The sequence below is a fragment of the Fusarium poae genome, chromosome 4 (assembly GCF_019609905.1).
Source record: "Fusarium poae strain DAOMC 252244 chromosome 4, whole genome shotgun sequence".
NCBI lineage: Eukaryota > Fungi > Ascomycota > Sordariomycetes > Hypocreales > Nectriaceae > Fusarium > Fusarium poae.
The window spans coordinates 7,460,792-7,481,158 of record NC_058402.1 but is presented as its reverse complement, the minus strand read 5'-3'; the positions used below and the strand labels follow the sequence as shown (position 1 = coordinate 7,481,158).

At 46.2% G+C, this 20,367-nt stretch overlaps 10 protein-coding genes and 1 non-coding gene across 11 annotated transcripts; 7 read left to right on the top strand and 4 right to left on the bottom strand.

Moving 5' to 3' along the window:
- Positions 1 to 1,127: 1,127 nt before the first annotated feature.
- Positions 1,128 to 2,338, top strand: FPOAC1_012515 (uncharacterized protein; the record flags this gene model as incomplete). Its single annotated transcript, XM_044856869.1, has 2 exons — positions 1,128 to 1,394; positions 1,454 to 2,338. 2 exons carry the CDS (start codon positions 1,128 to 1,130, stop codon positions 2,336 to 2,338), a joined length of 1,152 nt encoding a protein of 383 aa, XP_044704182.1.
- A 437-nt stretch (positions 2,339 to 2,775) lies between these two features.
- On the top strand, positions 2,776 to 5,250 carry FPOAC1_012514 (uncharacterized protein; the record flags this gene model as incomplete). Its single annotated transcript, XM_044856868.1, has 1 exon — positions 2,776 to 5,250. One exon carries the CDS (start codon positions 2,776 to 2,778, stop codon positions 5,248 to 5,250), a length of 2,475 nt encoding a protein of 824 aa, XP_044704181.1.
- Positions 5,251 to 6,789: 1,539 nt separating this feature from the next.
- FPOAC1_012513 (uncharacterized protein) lies at positions 6,790 to 7,791 on the top strand (the record flags this gene model as incomplete). Its single annotated transcript, XM_044856867.1, has 1 exon — positions 6,790 to 7,791. One exon carries the CDS (start codon positions 6,790 to 6,792, stop codon positions 7,789 to 7,791), a length of 1,002 nt encoding a protein of 333 aa, XP_044704180.1.
- A 58-nt stretch (positions 7,792 to 7,849) lies between these two features.
- FPOAC1_012512 (uncharacterized protein) lies at positions 7,850 to 8,209 on the bottom strand (the record flags this gene model as incomplete). The annotated part of the gene is made up of 1 exon (XM_044856866.1): positions 7,850 to 8,209. The coding sequence occupies one exon, from the start codon at positions 8,207 to 8,209 to the stop codon at positions 7,850 to 7,852; it is 360 nt and encodes a 119-aa protein (XP_044704179.1).
- Positions 8,210 to 8,702: 493 nt separating this feature from the next.
- Positions 8,703 to 9,826, top strand: FPOAC1_012511 (uncharacterized protein; the record flags this gene model as incomplete). Its single annotated transcript, XM_044856865.1, has 7 exons — positions 8,703 to 8,743; positions 8,793 to 8,805; positions 8,862 to 8,922; positions 8,979 to 9,116; positions 9,165 to 9,446; positions 9,496 to 9,613; positions 9,664 to 9,826. 7 exons carry the CDS (start codon positions 8,703 to 8,705, stop codon positions 9,824 to 9,826), a joined length of 816 nt encoding a protein of 271 aa, XP_044704178.1.
- Positions 9,827 to 11,072: 1,246 nt separating this feature from the next.
- On the top strand, positions 11,073 to 12,142 carry FPOAC1_012510 (uncharacterized protein; the record flags this gene model as incomplete). The annotated part of the gene is made up of 4 exons (XM_044856864.1): positions 11,073 to 11,375; positions 11,430 to 11,550; positions 11,605 to 11,910; positions 11,964 to 12,142. 4 exons carry the CDS (start codon positions 11,073 to 11,075, stop codon positions 12,140 to 12,142), a joined length of 909 nt encoding a protein of 302 aa, XP_044704177.1.
- A 416-nt stretch (positions 12,143 to 12,558) lies between these two features.
- On the bottom strand, positions 12,559 to 14,028 carry FPOAC1_012509 (uncharacterized protein; the record flags this gene model as incomplete). Its single annotated transcript, XM_044856863.1, has 2 exons — positions 12,559 to 13,881; positions 13,933 to 14,028. The coding sequence occupies 2 exons, from the start codon at positions 14,026 to 14,028 to the stop codon at positions 12,559 to 12,561; spliced, it is 1,419 nt and encodes a 472-aa protein (XP_044704176.1).
- A 626-nt stretch (positions 14,029 to 14,654) lies between these two features.
- FPOAC1_012508 (uncharacterized protein) lies at positions 14,655 to 16,044 on the top strand (the record flags this gene model as incomplete). The annotated part of the gene is made up of 2 exons (XM_044856862.1): positions 14,655 to 15,015; positions 15,068 to 16,044. 2 exons carry the CDS (start codon positions 14,655 to 14,657, stop codon positions 16,042 to 16,044), a joined length of 1,338 nt encoding a protein of 445 aa, XP_044704175.1.
- Positions 16,045 to 16,152: 108 nt separating this feature from the next.
- On the bottom strand, positions 16,153 to 17,106 carry FPOAC1_012507 (uncharacterized protein; the record flags this gene model as incomplete). Its single annotated transcript, XM_044856861.1, has 2 exons — positions 16,153 to 16,767; positions 17,038 to 17,106. 2 exons carry the CDS (start codon positions 17,104 to 17,106, stop codon positions 16,153 to 16,155), a joined length of 684 nt encoding a protein of 227 aa, XP_044704174.1.
- Positions 17,107 to 17,547: 441 nt separating this feature from the next.
- Positions 17,548 to 17,630, bottom strand: FPOAC1_012506. The gene has a single exon. It is a non-coding gene; the product is annotated as a tRNA-Lys (tRNA).
- A 975-nt stretch (positions 17,631 to 18,605) lies between these two features.
- On the top strand, positions 18,606 to 20,322 carry FPOAC1_012505 (uncharacterized protein; the record flags this gene model as incomplete). The annotated part of the gene is made up of 3 exons (XM_044856860.1): positions 18,606 to 18,863; positions 18,914 to 19,298; positions 19,343 to 20,322. 3 exons carry the CDS (start codon positions 18,606 to 18,608, stop codon positions 20,320 to 20,322), a joined length of 1,623 nt encoding a protein of 540 aa, XP_044704173.1.
- Between the last annotated feature and the right edge of the window lie 45 nt (positions 20,323 to 20,367).

The window sequence follows — 20,367 nt, the reverse complement described above, 5'->3', positions numbered from 1 at the left end:
TACTACGATGCTAGAATTATGGAGTTCATGGACATATAAAAACTAAGGTCATCTTGCCGCTGAGGGGCGAGTTGGAGCGGCTCTTCAGGTGGGAAGGCGCCATCCATCATTTAGTCCAAGCCGTCCTGCCGTCGAGGTAGGACGAGTGTCGAGCTGGCTGACTGCTCCTGCCTATAATGTTGAGTTATGACCATGATACCCTCAGGCACTGGCCATTCGTATCATTGGGGTCATTTTCAATGGGGCTTGAGAACGGCACATTTGGGAAAGATGGTTGTACTAATTATGAACTATCAGTTTATTGGTTATATGATTCATAGGAAAACAGTGTTCTAGATCCTATCGGCCGAGACAATGGCCCTCTAAAATGAATGGATCAATAGATAAGAGTAGACAGGCCAGCAATGAAGGTTTTGAGACGGCTCATGCACAAGACTATTCTAGGTGAAAGATTCTACTCTACTTAAGATGTCGGAGGCCGAATACTCGGAGATGTGAGGATCGTATCAAATTATGATAGACATATTGGGATCTCGATGGTAAGGAGTTGCCCAATCGGAGAAAACGCCAAAGACAAAATGATAGAAACTTTGTATTCGCTCCAAGCTATATATATCCTATAAGATCTGACTTTCAAAAATAGAGTAAGATTTTGTTGCACTGGTCTTACTTACTGCCTTGTTCTGAGTTGAGCACACCACGGAAGGAAGCACAGGTAGTCAATCTCTTGAATTACAACAAAACCTTGGTAAAGATGGGTTGTGAACAATGATTTCCTTTTCCAGACCTTGCACTCCATTGTACAGCATCGAAGTTGGTACCTGAGGGTACACAAGAGAGTTCTGTAGGACGATGATGCAAATAGATAACACAGCGATGATGCAATTTTGGTCAACCGTAAATCCATCATTGAGAGATATCCTGTGCATTTCGTGAAACCACAGGCGCAAATTGTCGTCAGAAATATCTACCACCGGACTCTGGTTTTGTCCGAGGCTCAGCCTGTCAGCCTCGTCGATCTTTACAAGGAACGCAGGTGAGACAACTCCTGTGCGGAGACAAACCTCAACCCAGCAAAGATTATTCCACCCCCAACAACTACCCGCTCATCCCGCTTATCTATCGCCATGAACTTTAGTATTCTGGCCGCGGTCATTGCAGCGACAATCGGAAAATACTCCGATGTCGTGACCCGTGCTCTCGTAGCACACGATGTCAATTCCGAAGTTCCCGCTATCCGATCCTTCTTTTACACCGGCGGACAGTACGTCGATGATGGCGAAGGCGGACATGTTTTCCGGGGTCAAATGTATATCGAGAAGCTCGTGCCAGCAAAGGGTCCTATCAAAGAGACCCCAATTGTCATGATTCATGGCGTGGCACAGACAGGGACTGTGAGTTGATATCTCGGAAGCCGTTTTGTAATTGAACCAATGCTGATATGTGGAACTAGAACTTCCTGAATAAGCCAGACGGTGGTCGTGGTTGGGCATCTCTGTTCCTTAGCCAAGGCTATGAGCTGTACATTGTTGATCAAACCTTTCGTGGTCGGTCGGCTTGGCTACCTACCTCTAGTGGCGAGAAGCCAATCATCCTCTCTGCTGAAGCCATTGAGACAGCCTTTACCAATTCAAAAGATCACATGTTATGGCCTCAAGCTGTCAACCATACTCAGTGGCCCGGGTCTGGCATGAAAGGAGACCCTATATTTGACGCCTTTTATGCATCCAATGTGCAATTTGTCGATAATTCTGTGAATCAACAAACGGCCATGCAAGCAGCTGGGGCAACTCTACTAGACAAGATAGGAAAACCAGCTATCATCCTTGGACATAGCGAGGGTAGTTTCATGCCAACACTGATCGCCGACAAACGGCCCAACCTTACCAAAGCAATCGTTCTTCTCGAAGCTGCAGGACCCCCATTCAAAGACGAAATATTTCACTTTGGAGGAGACAACCCTCGTCCATGGGGACTATGGGATGTCCCAATCACATACGATCCTCCAGTCACAGATCCAAAAACAGAGCTTGTCCGAGAGGTCCATCCTCCCAGAGACAATCTTTCAACAGAGTGCACTCTTCAAGCTAAACATCCTAAACCACGAAAACTCGTAAATCTTGAAGATATTTCGATCCTTATCGTCAACGGAGCGGCGTCTTATCATCAACCGTACGAGCATTGCACAGCTGCGTATTATCGTCAGGCTGGTTGTAAGAAACTTGAACACATAGAGCTTGGGACTATTGGTATTCATGGCAATGGACATATGCTATTCATGGAGAAGAATAGTGATGAAATACAAGGCGTTGTCCATCATTGGATTGATAAAACTTAATAAAGCATTGTTTGTATAAAATCAACATGATATTTCCCAACCTCGTCGCTGGCAGCTGCATACAACTCAATTTTACTCAGATACCTAAGAGACGAAACGATTTAGTCGTTCATACCATGTAAAATTTGTTTCTCCGCTGTTAGCCCCCTACTCTTCTTCCCACAGCTGAGTTTTGAACTTCTGCTGCCACATTACCTGGGCTGCCAACAGCGGGTTCTGTTGAGCAGCTGTCAACACCTGTCAACACCTGCTCCACGAAATCCCAACGTGCTGTGGTTCACAACGAAAATCACGTGCACAAGACTAAACGCGTGTTTGCCTAGGTCGGTAGCATCTCATCTCCTTCTCTTTCCAACTGATTCCTTGTCTTGATCTACAGTGGCTAAACTGCGCAGCCAAGTTTTTCTCGCCGACACTGAGAATTCTCTCCTCCGACCATGCCTCCTACCCCGGTCGCCATCAGGGAGGCAAAGCCCGTAGTCAGGCTCAAAAATAAAGATGGCAGTTATAAAGAGACACAAGAAGCCGACATGTTTGCATCCCGTGGCGGAAAGCCAGATGGCCTTTTGGACGACGAAAGATGGCTCCCTGTGACTGGAGATCATACACACATATACCCGTACTCAGGACCGATCGCAGATACAAGCTTCAACACGAACGGTACAATAACCAGGCATCACAGGTTGTGGAATCCCGGACCGTTCGCCGCCGGAGGTTCAATCTACACTAGAGTTTTGACACACCCCCATACGACACACAGACTCGTTGCAAGGGCTTGCATGTCCGAGAGAAGCGAAGTCGGCGATATAGCAAAAAAGTGCAGGAAAGAGCTCGGCATGACCTCATTCCAGGGAATAACCATAAAAAGCAACATTCGATGTCTTTATGTGGGCATATCCGCCCTCACCTGTTTACCAGTTGTATTATGCAATTCACCCGACTGGGATGACAGTAGCCTCAGCACCGATGATGTGAATGAGTTTCGCGATTTGGTAGTGGATTGGGATACACTTAGCGGTGCCAAGGACGTCATCTGGACAGAGAACATGCTCATCCCAGGAAATATCGCCTATCTCAAATCTGCACTTGCCAACAAACTACTTGATCAAGAAAAGCAACGTTTCCTACAGATAATGATGCGAGAGAACGGCCTTTTGCAACGTCAGTTGAATCCTGCCGGTGTCGCAAAAACACTTCCTTCGAGCGAGTCTGCGGAGCGGAAACCAGCGATACGTCGACTCATGCAAAGTGGGTATGAGTATCACAGCCTTCATTTCGAACTGTGGTGGCCGCCTATGGCCGCGTTGAAGTTTCCTCAGGAAATGATCGATGCAATGAATCGCTTCTTGGCCCAGCACCCCCATGACAACGTCCCAATGAACATTGCACTGGCTGCCACGATTATCTACCTAGATCTGGCAGACAAAGGCTGGCCCAGCGAAGGCTTTGCGGGTGGCCCCAATGTCCCTCTAGATATCAGGCCTCCTCCTCTCGGCCAGTTCGTGCTGTACTTTCCCCACATGCTGCGGTTTGTTGAGATCAAACACCTCACTGAGTTCATACACCCAGGGCGGTTCGCAGCTGGCCAATACAACAAAGATGGCAGCACTTTCAACGGCATCAAGATCAAGTCTAATTTGATTGATCTCAAGAGAATGCGACTCTGGTATTCCCAGGTCAGATGTCGCTACCCTCAAGTGTCGAAGAGCCACAGATTCCGTTTGATTCCGGCTTCTATGCCAGGCACTCACATGGTATTTCCATCCGATTGTATCGACGCAGAACCCCCATCAATGGATCTCTTCAGAATGTGTTGCTTGAACGACGTTCGGACTCTAGGACTTCCAAGCTATCATCATCATGTTATTTATAATGATGAAGATTGTGGAGTATTTCGCCACATAGCCGGCCCAGAATGGCTCTTTTCGAAACATCTCCAGGCTCCTACTCATTCCATTAACAAATACCCAGCAGCGACCTATTGGAGACCAGCGTCAGCTACCCGGTTCATGGCCCTGACTGGTCAGGCAAGGAGGATTGACGCATGGTTTCTTGACGTTTCATCCGACTACTATGTCGACAACAAACCTATCACGGAGTTTGTCGAGCGATATTTCGGCAACGTGGCTTGCTACACCCAAGATTACGATTATTGCGAGCACAATTCAGAACATTCTCGTAACAAGCGCTCCGCTCGTGCAAAAGAGCTTTACCGAGTGGCTGCATACCTCAAGATCCCTGTCAACAGACTTTGGCAGTCTCCAAACACCGCGTGTCCTGTATGGGATGACATGGAGGCTCAACTTCACCAGCTCAAGGAACAAGGGCTCTTGGAGTTCATCATAGCCAACAATAAGACTATTCCCGCCAACGGTGAGCCTGAACGTGCAGCGAAGCGACCCAGGCTTTCAGAGCCTACATCTCTATTGAGTGCAGCTACTAAGGCACAAATTGAAACGCTGATGTCAAGCGCCACAGCTTTGTCACGAGATTGGGATGCCTTGAATCTTCATTTTCTCGAAGGCGAGCCAACGATACAAGAGGCCAGACGGTTGCTATCACAGGTGCATGCGTTCATTCTCAACCTAGAGGAATTACCATGCACAATCTCGGACAACGGCCATAACGGCAAAGGCAATCTGGAAGAGGTATTGAGGCTCGCATACAAAGCTGCCGGTCTCGACCCACGACTTGGGTTAGCGAGACATGAGAGGAACTGGGCGTCACAGATTTCTGCGTTTTCCCAATTCGGCCAGTCGATCGAGCGGGCTGTCAAGGACCTCATCGTACTAAAACCCCTTGAGGACGGGTACAGATTTGCACTACCGGCCATTGTCGCTTTGGCGAACTCTCCTTTGGTCCAAGACCAGATCAGGATCTACAAAGAGATTGAGGCACTGTTGAAGGAATAGGTTGAGGCATATTGATTGAAGGGAATTCTGCCCCAACGAAGTAAATGCGAGAACTGGGGGCATAATTTTGGTCGTTCAGCATAGGTCTGAGGGAGGACGGTACCAAGGATCGTCAACACAAGGCTAGTGGGCTAAGAACCTCTGATAATGTAGCTTAAACTAATACAGTAAATTTGATATTTCATGATCTTAGCAGCTAAGCTTCATGGTCACTAGAGGGAGGCTGATGATTTCTTAGATGGACGAATTGTAATATTGCAGCATCAGGATCTTGCAGAAACTTGAAGATAAAGTCGGCAATGAATCTGCGATGGGCTAAAAAAGGCCAACTGGCACTTCTGCCAAACTCAATGATCGCACAGACTATCCAGTACCTCATGCCATTGACTCACGAGAAGATCTCCTTGCAACGTAAACGCCAATCTCTGGAAAAAGTAGAGGTATTCTATTCAACAGCAGGGGTAAATAGATAGAGGCCCCAGGGTGGTCATTAAGCCAAAGGTGCATACAACGAAGTGGTATATGGTCAATCCTCGGCGCGTGCAAACAATTATGCGTGTTATACTTACGCCTGCACAATTGGGAAACGATTCAAGGCTGCAAGAGCGCAACATCATACGTTATTCTCCGGAAGGCTGAGTCTTCCAAGGCACTGTATTTGAATCTTGAAGGTCCTGTATCCTGGCTAGACGAATCTGAGGGAGTTACGAATGGTAAAATCCCATCAGACCGCGGTTTTAAACGTTTCTCAAAACTTGACAGATTCACACTCGACGTGGAAGATTTACTACCGATTTCTAATGACCCAATATTGATACTTCCCGACTTTCTCGTCACCAGGCTGCCAACATCTCTAAAGAAACTTGATATTAACTGAGAAAATGGGAGACTATATAATTTTGTAAATCAACTTAGAATTGTAAATGTGTGTAGGTAGCTGTTCATATAGTTTTACACAGATTCAAAATATCAACGCATTACAACCTTCATGCTTTTCCAGCGTCAAACTATTTTAATATCAAAGGGGGGGGGTTGGCTTGCGATGATGATTAATTGTGTATGTGAATGAAAGACTCTGGTATAGCAATCCTCCAACCCCATGTATAGATACTCTATCCACAACCACGAAACAGGTTCAGTCTTGAGATCGCAAACTAGTGGACAGGAGAAAAGTAAGTCTCACAAGCTCTAGGTTGCAAAAACAAGTGGTCGAGAAGTATGGTCCAGGTAAGCATAGACTGATCTACTACTTCGTCTTTGATGACTAAATCAATTAACTTTCTAGCACCTTCGTGACAGGGAAACGAGGAAGTATTCTCGAAAGTTTAATCATCAAAAGATGCTTATTATAAATTCTACTGAAGTAGCTTCCTAGAAGAAACAAAGTCTAAGTGATTTAAGTTCACATGTGGTTTATAAAGCCACTGCTTTTTGCCCAGCAGCAGATTTTTCTTCTTGATTCTCTATCAACAAGACACAACAAACACCATCGCCAACAGAAGATCTACAGAGAGGCCAAGACTTCCGACGTGTCGCAAAATGGCTCTCTTGACAGACCTTCCCAATGAGCTGCTTCACGAAATAATGGTTATCGCTTCCAAAGACGGCTTTCACCACAAGCGTCTTAAGAATTTTGCTCTTGTAAACAAGCAACTTCGAACAGTCGCCTTCCCTCTGCTCGTTCGTTTGTGGAATAATTACTATGGTAAACCCAAACTTGGTTTACTGGCTTTACATCTTTTACGATACCCTCAGCATAGATCTCAACTTAGGACGCTGATTTTTCAGAACTATTATGCCGACAAGGGTTCTCAGTCTCCCAGTGGCTATCGCGCTACCTTTTACCAGACATTGCCACATCGACCAGAAATCTTGAACGAGCTGGCAGAAGAAGCCAAAAGAACTCTACCGGATCTTGCAGAGTCTAGCGAGGGTTGGATCGATCGTATTAGGCAGGGTCAGGTAGGCGCCATTTTGGCGCTGATCCTTGCTTGGGCGACAAGCTTGACCACTGTATATCTTTATTTTCGAGGGATCTACGAGTCTGCCGACAAGGATTTGGTAGGCCGCTGTTTATCACGTCAAACCCGGGTCAGATTCGTCTCATGCTGTATTGGATATTTTCTTCCACTGCCTCGAAATATGGAGTCATTCGCGCCAGGCACTTTCGTCTCCATACTACCAGGGTCTCTGGAAACTTGTCATTTAGACTGGCAGATGCGTCATGCCATATCACAACATCTGGAGGCACGCCCGGACAGCAGGTATAACAGGGGTCAGGCCCACTCATGCATCATGAAAGCCATTTATATGTTACTACAGGAAGCTGGACCGGGACGCAAGTTCAGCAAGCTGCGCAACATCGACTTCAGCTTGCTCGGTATCAACGTCTGGTCGAAGCCAACGTTGGACAAGGCTGTTGAAGAGTTGAACAAGGTTGTTGAACTCGCAAAGTCTAGAGGCGTTGAACTTGATTACTATGACTACACCGACAAGGAGTACCGTACTACAGCTGTCTGTGTATCGACCTGTGATACATAATGCTTTATTCAATGCTATCTACAGCCATCAGACACACATACTGGTGAATATACCCACTCTAGGGGTACATGCAAACAGTAGCAGCCGTCACTGTTGCCCAAACAGCCTGAAAGACATCTCCACGACAATTCAAACCAGCCAAGAAACGCTGAACAGCCACGGAGCTAATGGTGGTAGCTACTAAGCATGTGGCAATTTTGCGCGACAGACCCCGCCGGAGGATAGCAGTTCCAATGAGAAGATCGCAAATGGGAATTATTCGAGATGTGGTTGAACCGTCGTCAGGACTTCGGTCGTTCTGATATTGGTAGAAAGATGCGGTTGATGTTGCACCATGGGTGAAGCGAGAGGCACTGCCGTAGAAGAGGAGCAGAGCGAGAGAGATTGGAAGATATTGTTTCAAGAGAGGAATTGGCATTTTAGGTGGTTTTGTTGATGATGAGATTGAGTTGAAAGACGGATGTTGTTGTTATGTGGTCAATTGCTGAGTCAGATTATGGACTGAGTGGAAGCGGGCCACATAGACAGCCGCTATATTGGACTTGTTATTAGTTTCCATGTTAGGCAGGTAGGTATCAGTAGCAATCACGATAAATGTTTAACACACTCCATATCAGCTTGTTATAGGGTTGCAATTTGAGCCAGAATTAGATTCACTCGACAGGAGGTGAGATATGCTGCCAGCAATGTTAAGAAAATACATCCAATCTTGTATTCAATAACTCGTTATTATCAGTGGAGTTAAAAGACAATAAATTGTTAAGGCTTTGTACGACATGAACGTCATCCCGCAGGTTCCGAGGTATCTTTGTTCTGCTGCATTTCACCGCCTGGAAATGACATCTTTTTGGAAGGCAGAATTACAGACATGGAAGAAACAAAACACGATTGTTTTCAAGTGTACCGCGACCATGGTTGAACCGTTTTGGGGTCCTCAGACCTCTTATCTAAAGTGCGTTCATTTCATGATATGGTACAAGAATGATTGCTAACTGAGATAGTTTCTGTGAAGAGGTGAAAATATCACAAATTGTTTCTTGACATAAGTTGACGTGTCATTTCGAAAACAGGATTATACGATTACTCGATACATCGCAGAGTTCATCAATACTATCAGTAGTCTCACATATGGTTGGTTTGGTCTATAATCCATTGGTCAAGGATCTGCAACTGACGATCCTTTTTAGTGGCATATGGACTCTATGGCTTGTTGACCTCCCCCAAGTTCCCCACGGGCCCCCGGTTGATCTCATACTGTGGACTCATGGGTGTTGGAATTTGTTCTGCTGGCTATCACATGACGTTGAAGTATCATACTCAAATGTGTAGGTATATTCCATTCCGTTATTGACTACGATACTGATTTTGCGTAGCTGATGAACTGTCGATGCACTTGCTCACCACACCTCTTATCTACCGTCTCCTAACGTTCAAAGCTTCACCTGAAAAGACTCGACTCATCGGCACCATACTATCGATACTTTTCACTATTGTTATGGTTACACACATGGTCATGGATGAATTTCTGTTGCACGCTACTACCTTTGGTTTGGGCGTATACATTATCGCTACCCGGGTATTGAAGGTCATTCCACAGCAGGTGAAAGATCCTGTCACCAAGAAGAAGTTTCAAAATATTGCTGTCCTTGGTCTTGGTGAGTGCAAGAATCAAAATAATATACACAGCTGAACTGATGTTTGTAGGATCTTTTGTTTTTGGCTATGTCGTCTGGTTGATCGATGAGTTCGCCTGTCGTTATCTGACCAGTGCACGGCATACCATTGGCCTGCCTTTTGCCTTTCTGCTCGAACTACATGGATGGTATGTTGAATAGCTGGCATTTTTATAGAAAATGACTGACAGACGATTAGGTGGCATGTTCTCACTGCCATTGGAGGATACACTGCTGTTGCAGTCATCGACGTGGTCACAACAGGAGTAGTAACGGATGATCCAACCGATACCTTTGCTTGGCCAGTTCCTCTTGCGGTAAAGCTTATGTCTGGGAAGTCTAGTTCCGTGAAGCAAGGGTAGGATCAACCAAAGGAATGGGCAGAAGTCATGAATCAGACCAGACATCAGTCAGATGGCAGTGTCTGTGATATATATAAGAAGCCAATACACAACGGCCCAACGTGCTCAACACTATCGTCACGCTTGAAGAGTTTAAAAGTAACAGATTTGTGTCCACGGAGCGGATGAAAGGAAGATTGGGCAAGCAATGGCCTCCTTGACGCCCAACCAGATCGGCATCATCGAAGGAGTCTCCGAGAAATAAGACAGTTGCCGAACAGCGAGCGATTTCAGCTTCAAAGAGTCGAACAGCCTCCAATCTTGGAACATGTGAATCTTGATTACTCTGTTTGGACCACATACACGGGACATCGGAAGGATAAACCGATGTACTGAAACATAGAATTCAAGTGCATTAATGTGAATAGAAGAAGGTCTCTATTAAGTTATGCGTCATATATGATCCACAGAGTATGGAATCTTCAGTCGCAATGCCGATATCGCCCGACTTCTACCAAGTGCCGTTGATCCGCCTAGTAGCCAAGTACCTGCTGGTGACCAAAATAGGATCTACTAAGTCTAGACTGTCTCATCTTGTTTTCGTATCTCGTCTCCGTGTCTCCGATGAGGCTCCGCAGAAAAAACCTGCATCAGCCCATCAAATTACGTGCTCACCCTCAAACCCGGGCTTAAGCTTAATGACCGACTCCACGGTATTTCCCCTTATCTTTGAGCTATTAAGCATAATTTTACAACCCCGTGATCGGCTGTGGAGAAGTGGGTGAGAAAAGCGGGAAATGAAGGAATGGGGAAACAAGCTTAATGTTCCTCCAGAAAAGACTCCAAAGATTCAATCTTTGAGCATTTCGAGAATTGTTCAGCAGGTGAATTGAATGATCAACCACTAAAAATATGCCCGCTGAGCCTCATCTGCACGTTCAACCAACCATCTCCAACTAATGTCTCCCAGAGTCACATTTCTCTCCCCTCCTGATGAACGCCACCATTCGGAACTATCACCTTTTGGGAGGACAAGACCGTCCAGAGATAAGAGAGTTACAAAGTCTAGAAGCTAAAGCTTGGCTTTTAGTTAGTTCAGTGGAACCTTGACGGACGGACATTGCTCGGAATGGTGGAATTGGAAAGCCTTGAACGGTACAACGCCGAGATGCCAAGATGATAATTTTGATCATTCTTTAATAAGATGGGAAATTGCCCTGTATTTCCAGAGTCTGTTCTCTTTCAGCTCATCACAGGCCATTTCACAATGCATAAGCCGACAATTGATGTGTCTAGCCCAGCGGCTTATTCACCAGCTGAAACAGCAGAGCTTATCTGCAGGGCTGGTGTAAAGAAAGGAAGATCAAGACCCGACAAAGTATTTTTGTCTGGAATTTCTGGAGGCTGTATTCTCTCTTTTGGATGTGCTGTTTCATTGACGGTTTTGACGGCGCCGTGGTACCAGGAGAATGCACCGGGTTTAATCAAGATCGTTGGAGCCATGGTATTCCCATTGGGCTTGGTGACGGTCATATTAACGGGTGCTGATCTATTTACTTCTACGAACTTGGTATTTTACCTCACTCACACAGACTCGCCAGGGCATTGCTAATATTCGATCTAGTTCACCTTTGTTGCTGTCCTCAATGGGAGATTATCAGTATGGAGAATGTTGCTACATTGGTTCCTTTGTTTCTTTGGAAATCTCGGAGGCTGTCTCTTTATCATGGCAGTCATTGTTGGATGTAAGTCTGACCCAATCAAAATTACTCTCGATCAGTCACTAACCACTGTTACAGACGGAGACATCTTGGATGGTGAGCCATATAAAGAAGAAATCATCGCCTACGCAACAAAGAAACAAATCACCCCCGAGGCCCATCAAATCTTCATTCGAGCCATTGGATGCAACTGGCTCGTTTGCCTGGCCTGTTTCCTCGGTGTCCAAGCCAAAGACCTAACCTCAAAAGTCATTGGCATGTGGATTCCCGTCTTTGCCTTTGTCGCTCTTGGTTTCGATCACGTTGTTGCAAACATGTTCTTCATACCCTTGGGCATCTGGATGGGCACCCCTGGTCTAACTATCGGCCTTTATATCTGGAAGGGTTAGTTCACTCCACCACTCATTTTCGCCAAGAGCTTTAACTAACCAACACAGGCATGATTCCCGCTCTTTTTGGTAACATTCTTGGAGGCAGTTTATGCTGCGGAGTGTATTTCTGGTGGATGTACTTGGCGGATGTGGACGATGAGCATGAGCCTCAAGACAAGGGTATTCTTTCTCACTCTGGGCATGACAGTCCATCAGATGAAGAAAGTCAGATAGAGTCACGGTAAAATATCAAAAGAGAAGGGCTTGATGATAAGGTTACAAACAGAGAGTTAGAATTAGAATTAGAATTAGACAAAAGTGCATAGATTATAGAACATCCACAATCACATCACATAAGCTTCTGATAGTTACAAATTTTATGTACAGGAAGTATAAGAGAAGAAAATTAGTGTATTAGTTTAGGCTAGATTCGAGTAGGCTCTTAGTGGATTTTATGTTTTGCTTATACGGTGGTCTGTCGGAAATAGTTGTGATAGAGTTTGTGGAATGCTTTTCAGTCACTTTTGCCATACGTACCTAGTAGGGTAGCAGAAACAAATGGCTTCCTACGTCTTAGGTTACAAAAAGAAATAGTCTAAGAGCAATGGCCTAAGAGGCATAAACTGGCCTACTAATTTCGTCCCTTGTGGTTCTGCCAACTTCATTCTGTCAGAAGAGCTGGGCTTCTTCGATACCTTGCCTCATACAAGTCGCGCGAATCAGCCGGCTCGATGCAATCCCTATCCTCAAATGACCACACTTGAACCACAGCACCATTTTCTTTCGCACATTCCTTAACCTCATCCATCTGATCAGAATTCCCAAGAACTCCCTCAGGGTAGATAAATCTCAGGTGGTTTCTGTGTCCCGCCCCAACTTCAACCAGTAAGCCCTTGAGGGCATTGACAACGTCCAAATAAACATCAAGTTCACCCCGCTGGAAGAAGATTTCTGCAGGAGAGCCTGGCTCCCCAGTTTTCCAATTGATCGTTAGTTCCCTGAGAGAAAGCGGCAGCGCGCTGCCGAAAAAGTCTGGCGTGATTTGCTCTTCAGGACTTGGGCGCAAATCTTCCACGTCGACTGAGAGTCTTTCAAGTTTTTGAAGACGTTGGAAGCAGCGATGTAATGGAATCTCTTCGTGATTCGAGACGCGTTGAGGTTCGTCGAGCCAATTCACACACCACGTTGGAAAGACCAGATGCAGTTCTTTGAGCGATCCAGCTTGGCGGAGAATAGCATTTGAGATTGCTCTCTTGCTGGCAAATATCGGTTCCTGATTGCTCAGATGAACGCTCAACACGAGCAACCTTTTACACCCACTGATGATATCCCACAACCCATTTCCAACAATTTCTGAGTCTACGAGATACAGTGCCTCGATCGCGAAGCCATGTTCTGGAATGGAAATATTATCCTGACTGATAAATATTAATCCATATGTATCAAGTACCCTGAGTCTAGGCAAATGGAAAATTGATATTGGTAGTTCCGTGTCGTCAAATTCTCTGTTTGCCACGTCAATTTTCTGTAACTTGGCTAGAGGCAGGTCGTCATTTGCCGTCGTGGATATGTTGTGAGCCACCCAATCGATGAATTGCATTATGATGATATTCGAATTATGCACGATGTCGTGGTGTGCGGTCAATCCTGAAAGCGAAAATTCCACTTCAGTCACTTGGGTTGCCCAGGCCAAGATCAGCGCAGCGATAGCGTCTGTACAGCCTTTTCGGATATAATAACCCCAGTTACTGGACTTTGCGAATTCCGGGATGGTTTTTTCTGCTGCTTCTGCCAATTCTGCCAGGGTCTCTGGCCGTAGGTTCGCTCGGGTCCCATCGTTGGGGTTTCTTTCCAATACATTCAGGGTAATCAAATCATCGAACTCCAAGGTTCGTACTAGCGGGCGATGATGAGGGTGTCGTAGGAGATGTAAAGCTAGTAATCCAATTTCGGGTATTTCGGGTGTTTCGTATCGTCGCCACTTCTAATGCCGTACGAGTAGAGGGAACACCACTTTTTGGATACGTTTGTTGACGACGCCAGCCTGGCATAGCTCCCTCTGGTTGCCACAGGTCGCGAGTAGGAATATCTCCTCGAGTAATTCGTTGGGGAGGTCTACTAGGCAAGTCATCTCGACCTGGCAGGTTCCAGTTGTTCCCTAAGAGATGAAAGTATTAGGTCAGTTTATGCTACTTTCTTAGACTTTTTATCCATGCATCCTAAAACGTACCTAAAGGTGGATAGGCAAAGCCGGCCACGAGGGGAATGATGTTGACGAGCTGGTTAGAATTACGCAGCAGAAAGTATTGAAGATCAAAGGAAGACTTTGTTATTTCAGTTGAAGCTGTGCAGCAGCCTGTGTAACCTGCAGCAAACGTCACGTGCCACTGTAACTCAGTGACCGTGAGGTTCAAAGTACCAAGGTCGCGAAAGGTATCGAAGTCACTTTCGGCCAGGCAGGAGAAAAACTACCTAGCTTCCTAAGTCTTAGGTTACAAAGATAAATAGTCTAAGAGGCATAAAGTAAGTGATCCACTAATTTCGTCTCTTATACTTCCAATGGTCAATATTTCTCATACCCGGGGGAAACCTTACAGTACCTACCTACTAACCTACCACAATTTATAAAGGTAAGCTCCTTCCCAGACTTAACTCCAGACAGACCTGCCCTTCATCAAAAAACCATTTCGACGCCATTTCAAATTCTTCATCAACACTCCAAACCACAAAGACATCAAAACCAACAAAGACTTCAAAATGAATTCTGAAAACACACAAACCAACATTGCATCGCGAGATGCCATCGAAGAGAAAATTCGTAGTTACCTGGATACATATCCAACAGCGCTACAAGAGCTGAACAAGTTCCTGGAGTACCGACGAGAGAGCGAGACTCCACAAGTTTCGATACCCCTGGTAGAGCTCGAGACAAGATTGGAACTGATAAACGACATCGTCAAAAAGCAACGAGAGGTTCGAAAGACTGGGGACTGGATGCTCAACAAGATCCAGTTCAGCTACCTACTACGTATGAGAGTAAGCGACCTTAGGGAACTCTCTGCGGTTGCTTGGCCCGCCAAACTTGTGCTTGATGAGCAAGGTAAAGTAACAAGACAATGTAAGTACAAAATGATTCTTTTTTATCGTGATTGTTCTAACACAGCTGGCAGTCCTCCAGAAGGGGCAATTCGTACCAACGGCTACCGCGGGCAAAGGTAAGGCCAACGACAACGAGAGCCTTACGAACCAGAGCGGTACCAGCCTTAAAAGGGGGTTCGAAGAAATGAACCCGATCGGCCGAAACCGCGAAACGATCAAAGGTTGCTTGGAACTTGACGAGCACACTTGTGTTATTACAGGTCTTCAAAATCCAATGGTTGCTCACATAATTCCATTTGCTTGGAATAGCACGGATGATAACCGGGCCGCCACCGAGACGCTGAGACACGCCCTGTTGTATATGTTGTGCGATCCAAAGAACGGTGACCCCGAAGAACAATTCAAAAAGTTCTATGAGACGAAGGGCGCATCCGACAAGACATGGAACGTCATTTCCCTTTGCCATGACTTACATTCACTTTGGGGATACGGGATCTGGGCTCTAAAGTGGCAAGGTTCCATTGAGCTGGAAAATAATCCATCAAGATCTCGCATAACTCTTCAGTTTCACTGGATGCCGCGAAACATCAAGATGGACGATAGCAATTACTCCCCTCTTCAAACATTAGTGCCCGAGGAAATTACAGTCGATGGAGTCAACGCCCTCCGGGATGAGCTTAAGCACAGTTATGGCGGGGAGCAACACTCTTGCCCTGATGGAAATTGCAAGACATGCCTTGAAGTAGCCAAGATTGGTGCCCGAGACTGCAGATCTGGACAGCCAATCAAGACAGGGGATATTTTTACTATCATCCGCCCTACTGAAGACGTTGACAAGTGCAAGGAGGCGTTTGATCTACAGTGGGCTATCATTAATGCCGCTGCAATTTCGGGATGCGATTTAATCCTGAATGATGACTATGAATCGGATGGGAAAATCGAGCCGCCCCCTGCCGAACGAGGTGATCCTGATGAAATTGAATTCGATTTGGAAACTGATTACCAGTATCGAATAGAGGATTGGGTGATGGGGGAGGATCAGGACTAGGGTACAACTCTTCTGACAGAATGAAGTTGGCAGAACGACAAGAGACGAAATTAGTGGGCCAGTTTATGTTCCTTAGACTAGGGTCCTTAGACTACTTATTTTTATACCCTAAGGCTTAGGACTAGTGAGCTTGTCCACTGCATCCGTGACTGATGTGAACTTGATACCCTTCTCCTCCATACCCCTTCTACACTCTTCCCACTTGTCAGGCATAACGGGCTTTGTGCCCTCATTTACTATCCATGCGGAATAACCTTCTTTAACCGCATCCTCAGCCGTAGCCTTGACACAAAAATCTGCTGCCAATCCAACGACAAAGACATCCGTAATCTGCTGCTCGCCCAACATCCCAGCAAGACCACTATCACTCACTTTGAAGGGATCGTAAAATGCACTGTACATCTCAACATTCTTATCCTGGCCCTTTTCAATAACAGCGTGCAGCCGCGAGACGTCTAGCTCAGGGACCAAATCAGCGCCGGGGGTTCCTTGGACGCAGTGGATGGGCCATAGGGTGGTTTCGTAGCTGCGGGAGGAGTCACGCGGGTGCGTGATTGTCGTTGTGGATGTGTATGGTGTTGATGATGGGTGGTTACTCGCGAAGGAGATGTGATTGGGCGGGTGAAAGTCTTTTGTCGCGAGGATGAGATGGAAGGGGAGGGTTGTCAGGGTGTTGATTGTAGGTGCGATGGTGCGGCCTTCTGGGACAGCGAGGGAGCCGTTCTAGAGGGATTAGCCTGGGTGAATATGGGTAGATGAGTTATGTGTCAGAGGCTGCTTGGATGGTTCAAAGGTGACGGCTGTAGTCGTGGTCTTGTTCAGTCACACACGACACGCCGACAGGTATGAGTCGAACCATTCAACTATACAATACTCGCTCTGGCCAACCAATACTCAGCCTATGACCCTGGATAGACGTATACAATATGAACAAGATGCCATATGGCAGTTCTCTTCATCCACGACAAACCCATTAATGAAGATCTAACTTACAGGCGGACAAAAGTCTTCTTGAAAGTCGACAATAATGAGAGCGGCTTTGAAGGGTTTATCGCTCGCCATGATTGGTTTCTATCGCAACGCGCAATAGAAAATACTCGGATGTATTTTACAGATACTGGCGCTTCAGAATGGAGCTCTCAAGAGTGAAAGAGGAGGTGTTGAAGGAGGACGATGACGAGGTGGGAAGACCAGCCGAACAGGTACCACAAAGGGTGCGACAAGCTTTAGGTTACAAAATTAAACAGCCTAAAACTCATGATTCAAGCGGCATGAACTGTCCCACTAATTTTGTCCTTTATACTTTTTTCCTGATAGCCTAAGATAACATGATAAGAAACAGAATGCCGCATTCTTCGGCCCCGCACTTCCGATAGAGGGGTCACAGTGACTTTTACACGAACAAAAATACTACAAAAAAACCAGACATTAAAAACGATCAAGATTTGCCAAAACATTAAAAAGAAATGCCATCGCTTGTTTGCAATCGTACTTTATAGGAACAGCCCGATGCGGGGGTCGAACCCGCAACCTTGAGATCGCGTACTCGTAAGAGTCTCACGCTCTACCGATTGAGCTAACCGGGCGTGGCTCTTGAATTATTGAAATAAAGACTCCGAGTTGCGAGTCATATTCATGGGAACGGCAAGTTCTTTTCCTTAGACAAGTTTTTCTTGTCGGAGAATGGAGGTAGTTCGTGGTGGGTGGGCGGAGTGTTTAAATTAGTGAGGTGGACTTTCAGGGACAGCCTGGCTTCTTTGATGTGGGGATGGATACGTGACACAGCAGAGAGGTTACCCTGTACGTTCTGGATATTCTGAGAGTTGGGCCTACAAAACACAGAGACGTCGTATTATCTATTGAATGTTGGTTAATATTGTTTTCTGTTGGTTTGTTCAGTGAGCGCTTGTTCTTTGGAGGCGCGATTCAGCCCCTGCTGTGTTACCGTCGGCTTGGTACCGTGTGTTTCCATTCGCTAATCAATCGACAACCAACAGCTTTAATCGACAAAACCGACAATTTGTCAAAACTCTATTAACGACGCCTAACTTATTGGGGTGTTTCTGGATCTTTATATCATGGAAGTGTACGAAACAAAATAGCCTGAACCCCCTCCGTACTCGTATCTAGACAATGCAACTGATGTGGGTGTTCCTCGAAGTTTAATGATCGAAGGATGCAGTAGACAATGCGATGCATCCTCCTGCTTACTCTCCTCACCCAATGCATCCGAATCCCTGCCAGCATGTGCATATAGCCATCTCTTCCGCGGCATATCTACGTATGAGTACTACGTAGATATCCATCAACCGCCGTCTCAATAAGTGCTTACAACCTATCATGAAGATAAGTACCAGCAACATCAGCACTAATTGATCCAAAGAGTCCGATATAAGCAAGGATCTGTGGGGGGCAAAACATGGTCCATCCTTTTAGCGATCAGGATTCACGCTAAATCGCTTGCGGATGATGGATGAAACGGTATGCATTAAATATAACTCTCTCCCCACTGCTTTCGACGTAAGCAAGACTGGCTTCCTGTCAATTGGATCTTTCACACAATGTCTGCTGCTTCTAGTATGGACGTAGGTCCTGAGCTGCTGGCTCGTCTGCCCGCTCTGACGAGTCCTCTAGGCATTGCCTCTGTCGCTGCTATTTTACTTGTTGCTCTTTTTATTACCGAGAAAATCCTCAGTGTGCCTTATCCCCCGGGTATTCCCCTAATTAGAGAGCCTGAAGGTGCTCGTCGCTTCAGTCTACGTACGCGATGGCAGTACTTAACCAATTGCCAACCCATGTTTTATGAAGCATACCATCAAGTATTTACAAAGATCTCTACTTTTTATTGGTAAATACTAACACATGGAAGTATCTTAAACAAGGAAAAGCAGTCGTTCTTCCTGGTTTTGGTGTCAGAATAGAAGTCTTGCTTCCCCAGAACCAGATGAAATGGACCATGAGCCAGCCCGACCATGTTCTTGACCAAGGAAAAGCTTTTGCTGAGATTGACCAAGTCTCTTGGTCGCTCGGACACGATAAATATGTCGTCGATGCCTGGCAGGGACTGATTGTCAAGTACGAGATGAACCGCGCAATCGAGGTTGTCGCCAACAGCATGAAAGATGAGCTGCGCGAAGTGTTTGATGAGCAATTCGGTACAGACACGGAGAACTGGAAGAAGATTGACCTTACACCAACAGTCAAGATGATCATTGCGCAAGCTGCTAGTCGCTTTACCGTCGGAGTGCCTCTCTGTATGTATGTCATCCTAATTGATCGGACATCGCTGATAATGTAGGCCGCAACAAGGAGTACCTTCAAAATGCCCTCGACACAAATGAACTCTTCATATTGAATGCGGGTCTAACAGGAGGTCTACCGCGCATCTTCCAACCCTTCACAGGTACCCTCTTTGGCTGGCTGGTCGGTAGCAAAGTGTCGCAGCTCAAGAAGTGGGTTGTTCCTCTCTTGAAGCAACGCGTCGACAAGGCCAAGAACCACCCGGAAGAGCCGGAACCACAGGATTTACTACAAATGATGATCAAATATGCCCTCCGCGAAAGACAAGACGAGGTAGAGGACTGGGATAGCATGGCGCGACGTGTTGTGGCCCAAAACTTTGGTGCTATCCACAACACCCAACTCCAGGTCATCAATCTGCTGCTCAACGTTATTGGCTCTGATGCCGAGTTCAACACTATTTCTGTTCTGCGAGATGAGATGGACCGTCTTCTTGGCTCCGATGACACGGGCAACTGGACAAAGAGCGCCATTCAATCCATGACCCGCGCCGACAGTGTGTCTAGAGAGTCAATCCGCCTCGGCTCTTTTGGTGGACGCGCCGTCTTCCGAAAGGTAATGACCGATGACTTCAAGACACAAGATGGCCACCATCTTCCGAAAGGAACTTTGCTTTCCTTCATCAGCTTCCCCGCACACACCGACGAAGAACTCTACGAAGACGGCCTCAAGTACGATCCCTTCCGCTTCTCCCGCGTACGTGAAGAGGCTGCTAGTCGCGGCGACAAGGCGCCTCCTGTTACATTTGTCACCACGTCTCCAGAGTTCTTGACCTTTGGACATGGAAAGCACGCGTGTCCTGGACGCTTCCTAATTGACTTTGAGATGAAGATGATTCTGGCTTATATTGTTAAGAACTACGACATCAAGTTTCCGGACGAGTATGAAGGCAAGAGGCCTTCTAATTATTGGATTGCCGAGGCGAATAATCCGCCAAGTGGTGTGCATATTATGGTTAAGAGACGAGGACAGAAGTAGAACGTAGATTACAATAGTAAACAATTGCAAATGAAGTTGTCCCAA